At 42.3% G+C, this 11567-nt stretch overlaps 1 protein-coding gene across 1 annotated transcript in view; it reads right to left on the reverse strand.

Annotated features, from left to right (window-relative positions):
- The window catches only part of LOC115212847, an 8782-nt gene extending 5984 nt beyond the window's left edge, over positions 1-2798 (reverse strand). The window contains exons 1-3 of the mRNA XM_029781622.2: positions 2795-2798; positions 2472-2626; positions 1660-1794 (exon numbers count right to left, since the gene is read on the reverse strand). Of these exons, the coding sequence (XP_029637482.2) occupies positions 1660-1794; positions 2472-2626; positions 2795-2798 (294 nt within the window). The remainder of the gene's footprint in view (positions 1-1659; positions 1795-2471; positions 2627-2794) is intronic.
- Positions 2799-11567: the final 8769 nt, after the last annotated feature.

Below are 11567 nucleotides of genomic sequence, written 5' to 3' on the forward strand. Positions count from 1 at the left end.
AGGATTGTTGCTCAGTAGAATTTCGTTTCGGGACTCTTTGTTTAAAACTCTGGCAGACCAAAACCTTTTCCTACTTCTTGTAGAAAGGTTATGTACCTTCGACCAACGAGTCTGGCGAGTCACCTATACAGCTAAGAATTTTATAGATGCTAAACCAATTTGGTGCAGTAATACTAAAAAAGTTGTTGGTTACGGCCGCTCAAGGAGTTGCCTTTTTTACTACCAGACATATATATATATATATATATATATATATATATGCCGGGTACTAACACCCGCAGAAGGAAGCGCCGCAGAAATATCATTTGGTTTGCACCCCCCCCTTTCTCCCTCAACGTAAAAACGTGTGTAGGTAGGATGTTCATCAGCTTAGTTGATAAACACTTTACACGTTCATATAAGTACGAATGCATTTTCAACAGACACAACTTAAGGGTCTCTTTTAGCTGCGCCCCTAATATCAAGAACATTTTAGTCAATTGCGGTAACGCGTTCAAACAGGGCCTCTCCACAGTTTCTCTTTGAGGATCCTGGAAAGGAGATACGCTACGTCCTTCCCCAGCCATGCATGGCGGCTGAAGGACGATGAAACCCCATATATAGTATCATGGAAGATTCTAGAAACTCCAGACCCCTACAAAAATCTGACTAAGCGTTGTAAACTGTTCGTGAACGAGCGATGACATTAAAGGACTTCCTCGACCTGGGGAACATCCTTAACTCCAGAACAGGAGTCTTCGGACCCTTGTTGCACTTCCCGAAATTCCTGATGACGTCCTGGGACCCACACGCCAACATGGTCAATTACTTAGCGGTCAAAGGGAGACAATCCTCCATTTTCTAGAGAGGCCACTTGCTGGAGAGACCATAGGCCAATGGGTTTTAGGATCTGAAGAAACGCTGTAAAGCTAAGCACTTTATGGACGTGAAACTCAGGATAGCACCATAGATTGGCCATGTCTATCTTGATCTCTATAACTCTACTGCTCTATAACTTCTTTTTCGGATTTATGATTTACTGAACACACACACACACACCTGCATTTGTTAGAAGGTTCGAATCATAATCGACTGAATTGATTACACTATATTAGCCCCAACATTTAGTCTGCTAATGTTGCAACCCTGACGCTCCCTCACCATTCTTGGGCAAAATTATATGAATCCATATTTATATTCACAGAATAGCGCAATGTTTTTTACTCCAGCCAATTATCGGTTCTGTCAATTTATTGCCGTTTCCTATAAACATTGTCTTGGCACTGAGGTATACTGAAGACCCATAAAACTCTTGCTTTACTACAGCACAAGACTCTAAAATGGGTGACCTAACTCTGACGTGAAGAGATGGGATTAGAGAATTAAATTAGATTATCCTCTTTGTGATAAAAGTTATTATTAGCTTGGTTGAACCTTCGAAAACTTAGTCTTTCGATTTGCTTGTTACCCACTTAAAAAACAAAAATTTCGTTATGGTCTTTCCCACTCAAAGACCACCGAATCATCGGGACTTTTCCAATCCCAGATGAAACCCACCAGAGTTGCGTGAAAATGACCGCTTCTTTTCTTCTTCAAATCAACCCCAATGAAGAAGAAAATATTGACCTAATGAAACAATCGCTGGTTGTAAAAATACTGAAATATTCATTAAAAACATACCTGGAAATCGTCGTAGTTTGTGAAATCCAAAGTTTCATTGAGGTGTAGTTCGGGAAAAGTTGAATCTATTGACTTGGTTATTTCTCGGATAAAATTACTACAGTTGTAGCAGGAAGGGTACACTGAGTGGTTACACTAAAAAATGAAATAAATTATATTAATTACATAATATTAATTACTTCATAATTAGTTAAACAAGGTAGAAATCGATTAGAGGTGTTTCGTGTATTTTATCTCTCAATAATTAAGAGTTGTTTTTTTAAGAATTTTTATCAAGATATAATTATTGATTTGAAAAAGTCTTAGCAATTGGTAAATTAGAAAGTTGTAGAAGATAGGACATGGTCGTAGAGGGATGAAAAATGATGCCTTTGACTTTGGTGTCGTTCGATCTCGTAACCTGAAAACTTAACGAAATAAGATGAGGCAATTGGTTCAGTATTTTGCTATTCCTGACAAACGATCGATCATCCAGCACAGTGATTTCCGATATCGCCATCGAACATACACAATCGATTAAATTGATCCCCGGTATATTACTGGTGACTGGTCAATCGTTCCGATATTGCCATCGAACATACACAATCGATTAAATTGATCCCCGGTATATTACTGGTGACTGGTCAATCGTTCACGGAAGGATGAAGCCCTACTTACTGACTTATCGCCCAGAAAGGATTAATGACAAAATCAAATCTGGTGAGATTTGAACTTAGAAAATAAATTAACTCAAAATACCACAAGGTATTTCGTTGGTCCCTCAACCGCCATTCCATAATTATTATTATTTTTAACATATAATTATTACTTACATAATACTGCAATACGTTTCCAACTACGACTCTTGTCATTATCGATGATTCTTTTGCCGAAGTGAGGAGTTCATCTGTGGCCGACGAAGGAATTGGTGAGGCAAAGATTTGCAAAGCATAACTGTAGAGCAATACGACGGCGATGAAACGGCAAACTGGAACGATAGAGGCATAATGCAAAAATTATTTTGGCTTCGATGTGTGTGTGTGTGTGTGTGTGTGTGTGTGTGTGTGTGACCAAAAAGAAAAACAAACAGCAGAAAGAAAAATCATTATTTGCTGAGAAGAAAATAATGTACAGAAAGCGAAAAATCTGATCTTACCCATTGTGGATATTTGGATTTTGGTGATTTTATCAGTGAAGTGTACAGTTGGCTATGTCTACCTAGTGTGAAAGATAGCTGTTTTGTTGTAAGGTCGGCGTTAATTTGAAGCTTTAAGATCGTTAGCAAGGCGAGATAGTGACCAATTGCAAACCTTTGAGTTTGTGATGAGTGAAAGCCATAACAACCCCTTTTTATAGCAGATTACTTTAAATCTTTAAACAGAAATTTGTACCTTGCTGGAATTCGTTGCATTTCAACACGGAACAATTTCAACCCTTAAACCAGGAATTCTGATGTCTAGGATTTAGTTACAAAGAATAGCCATATATAGTAGGTCGTCAAATGTTGATGTGTGGGTGCGAATGTTGATGAGAGCGCATGTGTGTGTGTGTGTGTGTGTGTGTGTGTCTTTGTTTCACAATTCGTACATCGAGACAATGGAGCTGGGGTTGTTTATTGGATCAAAGTATTCCGTTTACTTTACAAAGAAACTCGTAGAAATAACTTTAGGAAGTTAAATAGGAAAGATGACAGAGGTTTGCGCCGAAGGTTTATTACGAAATATGTTCCTTCACTTGAAATTGTAACTTTTATTTTTTTTCTATCGGAATTTCTTAGATCCTCCAATCAATAAACGTAAAGAAACGAAAGTTGTTCCGTTTCTTTGTAATTCTCCTTCATTTTAATCAAGGAGGAGGTGAAATAAGTTTCAGGAAATAGATTCGTCTTTTGTCATTTTCTCTTAGTTTCAATCCACTTTACTCGGGCGTTACAATTCAGTCCAGAGCTTTTTTTTTTAAATCTTAAGCCTTGTAATTATTCTAAAGGTCTCTTCTGTCGAACTGCTAAGTTACGGGAACGTAAATAAATACAAGCACAACACACACACACACACACGCGCGCGCGCGGTGGGTTTCTTTTAGATTTCATCTTCCATGTTTGTGTGTGTGTGTGTGTGTGTCTTTGTTTCACAATTCGTACATCGAGACAATGGAGCTGGGGTTGTTTATTGGATCAAAGTATTCCGTTTACTTTACAAAGAAACTCGTAGAAATAACTTTAGGAAGTTAAATAGGAAAGATGACAGAGGTTTGCGCCGAAGGTTTATTACGAAATATGTTCCTTCACTTGAAATTGTAACTTTTATTTTTTTTCTATCGGAATTTCTTAGATCCTCCAATCAATAAACGTAAAGAAACGAAAGTTGTTCCGTTTCTTTGTAATTCTCCTTCATTTTAATCAAGGAGGAGGTGAAATAAGTTTCAGGAAATAGATTCGTCTTTTGTCATTTTCTCTTAGTTTCAATCCACTTTACTCGGGCGTTACAATTCAGTCCAGAGCTTTTTTTTTTAAATCTTAAGCCTTGTAATTATTCTAAAGGTCTCTTCTGTCGAACTGCTAAGTTACGGGAACGTAAATAAATACAAGCACAACACACACACACACACACGCGCGCGCGCGGTGGGTTTCTTTTAGATTTCATCTTCCATGTTTGTGTGTGTGTGTGTGTGAGAGAGAGAGAGAGAGAGAGAGCGAGAGCGAGAGAGAGAACGAGAGAGAGAGAGAGAGAGAGTGAGAGAGAGAGCGAGAGAGAGAGAGAGAGAGCGAGAGAGAGAGAGAGAGCGAGAGAGAGAGAGAGAGAGAGAGAGAGAGAGAGAGAGAGAGAGCGAGAGAGCGAGAGAGAGAGAGAGAGAGAGAGAGAGAGTGAGAGAGAGAGAGAGAAAGAGTTAGCGACGGTCTTCTTTCAGTTTCGGTCTACCAAATCCATTCACAAGACTTTGGTCGGTCCGAGGCTATGGTATAAGACATTTGCCAAAGGTGCCACGCAGAGGGACTGAACTCAGCGCTATGTGGATGGGAAGCAAGCTTCTTACCACGCAGCCACGCCTGCGCCTATAAACTCAACAAAATTGTCGATATTTTGCTTTTCTGGTCGACTTTCATGTTTGGAAATCCACGCTAAAGAATCCGTGAAGAACTGCAGCTCTGACAACGGAAACAACAATGGTGTCAGCAGAACTGTCCGAAATGAGAAGAGGTCTTTGAAAAGATGATCGGAGAGACTGCTCACTGCTGACCTGTGGAATTGTGTCCAACAACGGTGATTGCGTGTGGTGGACAGATTTTGGTGTTGTCCGAGTTAGCTTGAAATCTCTCTCTGTTACGTTCGATTAGAATCGAACGACAGCCATGTTCCTTCTGCTTAAGGACCATGGCAGAAGAGACTTAAGGTTTGAAATACCAAATCTTAATTTTCTGCTTTAAGTGCCACGTGAATATTCTTTTCTACTCTAGGCACAAGGCCCGAAATTTTAGGGGAGGGGACCAGTCGATTAGATCGACCCCAGTGCACAACTGGTGCTTAATTTATCGACCCCGAAAGGATGAAAGGTGAAGTCGACCTCGGCGGAATATGAACTCACAACGTAACGGCAGACGAAATACCGCTAAGCATTTCGCCCGGCGCGCTAACGTCTCTGCCAGTTCGCCGCCTTAGTGCCACGTGAATATTAAACACGGAATGGAGAGTGAAATCCTGTCTTCTAGAAAATTGGGGAACAGGTGAGTGGGTAGCTAGGGCTTTGGTGTGTCTGGACGGGTTGCTGCAGTTTTCGTTTCTATTTTCCCAGCAAACAGGAAAATCATCTTTCTGTGTTTAGGGTCAACACAGAATTTGGGACAGGCATTAATTTCTCATCTGTCACTCGTCAATTTCGTAAACGTCACGAATACTTCATTTTATTCCCATTTTTGTTTTAATACCAAATTCAGGTCCCCTAACATCGATCCTCTTCTTCCCGCCATTAATATCCCATATTCGCGGCTTTTATCCTTAATCCATTCATCTTTTAATGACTTTCGTTCATCGAACTTGATATATATAAAGCCATCCTTCTGGAGTCAATAAAAGAGGTGCAGGCGTGGCCGTGTGGTAAGATGTTTTCTTCCCAACCACATGGTTCTGAGTTCAGTCCCACAGCATGGCACCTTGGGTAAGTGTCTCCTACTATAGCCCCAGGCCAACCATACAGCCTCACGCCAATCATCGTAGCCAAGTGAGTGGATTTAGTAGATGGAAAATGAAAGAAGCCTGTCATACAGAGTATATGTGTGTGTGTGTGTGTGTGTGTGTGTGTGTGTGTGTGTGTGTGTGTGTGTGTGTCCGTGTTTGTCCCCCATAACCTAGCGGTTAGGCAAAAAATACCGATAGAATAGGTACCAGGTTTTAAAAAAATAAGAACTGGGGTCGATCCGTTCAAGTAAAACTCTTGAAAACGGTCCCTAAACTTGGCCGCAGTTCAGTGACGGAGACAAGTAAACGATAAAGGAGGAATTTGGTGAGGTTTTAAGAGATCGGGGAGGAGGATGGGTGGACGGGCGGGGTGTTCACTTGGCGCAAATGTTTCAGGTGTTCAGTGGAATTGGTTTTCTTGCGGAGATGATCACGCTTTTAGGACGGGGTTGCCCTGTTCTCTGCATGGACAATATCATCTGCCATGGGAGGAAAAAACCCAACTGAATTATCTGCAGTCTTACACGGCGTGGTCTTACAAGGGATCAGGCAGACGACAAGTCTAGGAATACGCATGCACACACGCACACGCGCGCACACACACACACACATACACACACATACATACATACTCACACACACACATACACACACAAACACGCACACATACATACACACTCACACACTTATACACACACACACATACATAGATACACACTCACACATACATACACAAACACGCACACACACACATACACACACACATACACACTCTCTCTCGCACACACACACACATTTGTACACATTTACATATGCACACATGTAGATCGATAAGTACAGATCAATCGATTAAGTATGTTTGCAGAAAAGAAGATTCGATTTTCAGCTGCAAACTAACGAAGTTTATCTTTTACTTTTACTTGTTTCAGTCATTTGACTGCGGCCATGCTGGAGCACCGCCTTTAGTCGAACAAAACGATCCCAGGACTTATTCTTTGTAAGCGTAGCACTTATTATATCGGTCTTTTTTGCCGAACCTCTAAGTTACGGGAACGTAAACACACCAACATCGTTTGTCAAGCGATGATGGTGGGGGACAAACGCAGACACAAAAATACATATATATATATATACGACGGGCTTCTTTCAGTTTCCGTTTACCAAATCCAATCACAAGGCTTTGGTCGGCTCGAGACTATAGTAGAAGACACTTGCCCAAGCTACAACGCAGTGGGACTGAACCCGGAACCTTGTGGGAAGCAAGCGTCTTACCACACAGCCACTGCTGGAAGAAATTAAGAAATTTAATATTAAATTTAGAATTTGCACCCCGGGTAGAGTGCTTCGCGGTATTTTGTCCGTCCTTACGTTCTGAGTTCAAATGGCGCTGGGGTCGACTTTACCTTTCATCCTTTCGGGGTCGATAAGATAAGTACCAGTGATACACTGGGGTCGATGTAATCGGCTTACCTCCACCCCCTGAAATTGCTGGCCTTGAGCCAAAATTTGAAGTTATTACTAAATTTAGAATTAAAATAGGAAAAAAACTTTAAGGTCCCCGTCACTTAGCGGTTCGGCAAAAGAGACCGATAGAATAAGTACTGGGCTTACAAAGAATAAGTCCCGGAGTCGATATGATCGACTAAAGGCGGTGCTCCAGCATGGCCGCAGTCAAATGACTGAAACAAGTAAAAGAGTAAAAGAGTAATCGGCCACAACAGTTTAGTTGAATCTAGTAACGGGACCGTTTGCAAATTCTGGGAATAAAGGAGAGTTCCTTCCGATTAGCTTTATAAATTATCCTCTGCTTGCGAACCTAGCGACCTACCTTAATTGCTACTCTGCACCTAGCGACCCGCCTACTTTCCAGGTATCTCATATCAATTCAATACATACGCACGTGCGCGAACGAGTGCGCTCGTGCGTACAGGTATATGTGTACACACACACACACACACACACACACACACACGTACATATACATACACAGGCAGGTGTCTTCTACTCAATCCTCTGGCCGAGCAAAAGCCTTATCGGTGGAATTGGTTCACGGAAACTGAAAGAAGCCCGTCGTGTGTGTGTGTATATATATATATATATATATATATATATATTATTATTATTATTATTATTATTATTATATATATACATATATACATAAATATATAAATATACATATATATATACACACACATACACATATATATATATATATGTGTGTGTGTGTGTGTGTGTATATGTTGATTCGTTAGCTACTGCACGCATTTTTTTTCTCTCCTTCTTTCTGTGTTTTTCTCTCTCTGTGTATCTTTCTGTTGAAGAGCGTAGGCTCGAAACGTTAAAGACTTGTTTTATTTATATTTCCTGAGCGCCATACTAATACAATTGTTCGTTTGTTTTCCACCTGCCTTCGTCTTTTGTTTATTTTCATAAAGCTTCCCGTTATATATATTATATATATATATATATATATATATATATATGTATATATATATATGTGTGAATTATAACGTCGGATGTAATCAATTGAACCACACGCGTATTTATCGTTATGGTAAAATCTGGCGTGTGATTGAGTGGATTTCATCCAGATAGTTTTGGCTGAGGAGCTACAAGTGGATTTTTTTGTAAGTAAAATTACATTTAATTCATTAATAGCGAAACAATTGTCCCAAAATAATCTGTATTTTTGTTATTTTTTATTTGCCCTGTCCGTGTGAGCTAGCAATCGTACTGACTTTCATGGGAAACATGTATTTTTGTGGTTGAAACCTTTTGGATTAACTGGTGCTAGAGTGAGCCATATAGTGACCACTCTCTTATATTTATTTTGTAAAAATATTATAATATATTATAATAATCCAGGTTTCTCGGAGCACTAGGCCACTTGGTGTAGAATAGATATACTATTAAATTAGTATCTAATTCTCTCACCCTTATTAATTAATATATATATATATATATATATATATATGTGTGTGTGTGTGTATATATATATATATATATATATATATATATATATATATATATGTATGTGTGTGTGTGTGTGTGCATGTATATATATATTTATATATATATATATATATATAACGGGAAGCTTTATGAAAATAAACAAAAGACGAAGGCAGGTGGAAAACAAACGAACAATTGTATTAGTATGGCGCTCAGGAAATATAAATAAAACAAGTCTTTAACGTTTCGAGCCTACGCTCTTCAACAGAAAGATACACAGAGAGAGAAAAAACAGAAAGAAGGAGAGAAAAAAAATGCGTGCAGTAGCTAACGAATCAACATGGCGATCTGATTTCGGCCAGAGGTCAAAGATCAAACATGAGACGCGAGAGCGAAATAAGGGGAGATAATAGGGTTGATAAAAGGGTTGAGGGACCAGCTAAAAGTGCGTGGGAGGGGTCTGGATGTGTGTATGTATAGGGTTGGTGTATGTATTAGTATGTATAAGGGTGTGTGTGTGTGTGTGTGTGTGTGTGTGTGTGTGTGGTGTGTGTGTGTATGAGAGAGTATTAGTGCGTAAGATTGGTCTGGACATGCGTATGTATGGGGTTGGTGTATGTATAGTATGTATTAGTATGTATTAGTACGTATTGGTATGTATAGGTATGTGTGTGTGTGTGTGAGAGAGTATAAGTGCGTATGCGGGGTCTGGACGTGTGTATGTATAGGGTTGGTGTAAGTATTAGTATGTACTAGTATGTATTAGTACGTATTAGTATGTATTAGTTGGTGTGTGTATTAGTATGGCACATCATATGTGATGTGATGTGTAAAGTCATGTGGTGTAGTGAGGAGAAGAGGGGGGGGGAGAAGGGGAGGGGAAGAAGAGGGGGAGGAGAAGGGGGAAGAGGAGAGGATGGGGGAGAAGGAAGGGGAGGAGGGGGATGAAGGAGGAAAGAGGGAGAGGGGGAGAGAGGGAGTGAGGGAGCAGAGGGAAGGGGAAGAGGGAGGGAGAAAGAGGGAAGAAGGGAAGGGGAGTAGGGGTGAAAGGATGAAGGACTGACGAAGTAGGGGTCGGGGGGAGAAAGGATAGGTGAGGAGGGGGGGAGAGGGGGGTTAGATGAGGGGGGGGAGAGTTGAGACAAATGGCGTATAAGAGCGAAGAGAGAAGATTAATTCCTGTTCACGGCGCAAACGGGAATCCGGATGGCCTCTGTGTAAGGACAAACCGAACACAGATAGGTGTTGCAAGGAGTGACCGGTGGAGCGGAAATGGCGTGAGACCGGTGTGTCGTTCGCAAGGTGGATGTCACGAAGGTGTTCCGCGAACCGGTCAGCCAAGCTGCGTCCCGTTTGTCCGATGTACAAGGAATTGCAGAGAGAGCAAGAGATGCAATAGATAATATTGCTGGAGGTGCAGGTGAAGGAGTGGATGATGGGATAGGGTCGATGGTGGGTGCTAGTGAGGCGGGTGGTGTTGGAGAGGTAAGGGCAAGTGTGGCAACGTGGGCGGGAGCAGGGGAACGAGCCGGGTTGGGAGGTAGGGTCAGGGAAGGAGCTATGGACCAAAAGGTCTCGAAGGTTGTGGGCTCGTTTGAAAGAGGGGAGGGGTCGGTTAGGGAAGAGGTGTGAAGTGGACGGGTCGGACTGGAGATGACGGAAAGCTCGAAGAATGGTGCGTTGGAGACGTAGGGTCGTGGGGTGGTAAGTGAGGGGAAAAGGGAGGCGGGAGACTACAGGGCGGGTTCGGGGAGAGAGAGCAGATACACGGTCCACGGACCGTGCTCTGGCAAGGGCGGTGTGGATAGTGGTGAGGGGGTATCCACGTAGGGTGAAGTGGTGAGCCATACGTTGAGACTGAGTCTCAAAGTCATGGTCGTCACTACAGAGCCTACGTAGACGGAGGAATTGGGAATAGGGGATGGAAAGCTTGGTGTGTTCTGGGTGGGAGGAAGAGAAGTTGAGGTATGAGTGTGAGTCTGTGTGTTTGTAGTGAATGGAGGTGGTAAGAGTGGAGTGAAGAATGCTAACCGAAATGTCGAGGAAGGAGACAGAGGTGTTGGAGATAGTGGAAGTGAAGTGGAGGGCTGGATGGGAAGATTGGACGAAAGAGAGGAAGGAATCTAGATGTTCGCGGGAGAGTGAGGTGGCACCGATAATGTCGTCAATATAACGACCATATAGTTCAGGAGTGGAACCAGTGAAATTAGAGAATATTTGGGCCTCAACATAGCCAACGAACAGGTTCGCATAGTTGGGGCCCATTCGCGTTCCCATGGCCACTCCCGAGACCTGATGGTAGAACTCGCCCGCGAACGAGAAGCAGTTCAGAGTAAGGACAAGTTCGGCCAGACGAATGAGTGTGGAGGTGTCAGGTACAGGGTTAGAGCGGAAGTCAAGAAAGTGTCGAAGGGCCTGCAGTCCTTCGTGGTGAGGGATAACAGTATAGAGGCTTCGGATGTCCATAGTAAAAAGGATTTTGGAGGAGCCGGGAGGAAGGAAAGGAGAAGAGTTGAAAAGCCGGAGAGCATGGTTGGTATCGTGGATGTGGGAGGGAAGAGATGCCACTAGGGGGGCAAGGACACGGTCGAGGTATTTAGAGATGAGCTCCGTGGGGCAGTTACAGGCGGAGACGATGGGGCGGCCAGGGTTGTTGGGTTTGTGGATTTTGGGGAGGAAGTAAATGGTGGGGGTACGTGGGGTTCGCACAATTAGGTTGGATGCGGTGCGGGGGAGACGGGAGGACGAGATGAGGTCTTGGACGGTAGAGGATACCGTCTGTTGGTAGCTACGTGTGGGGTTAGA

Source organism: Octopus sinensis, linkage group LG6 (assembly GCF_006345805.1).
Source record: "Octopus sinensis linkage group LG6, ASM634580v1, whole genome shotgun sequence".
NCBI lineage: Eukaryota > Metazoa > Mollusca > Cephalopoda > Octopoda > Octopodidae > Octopus > Octopus sinensis.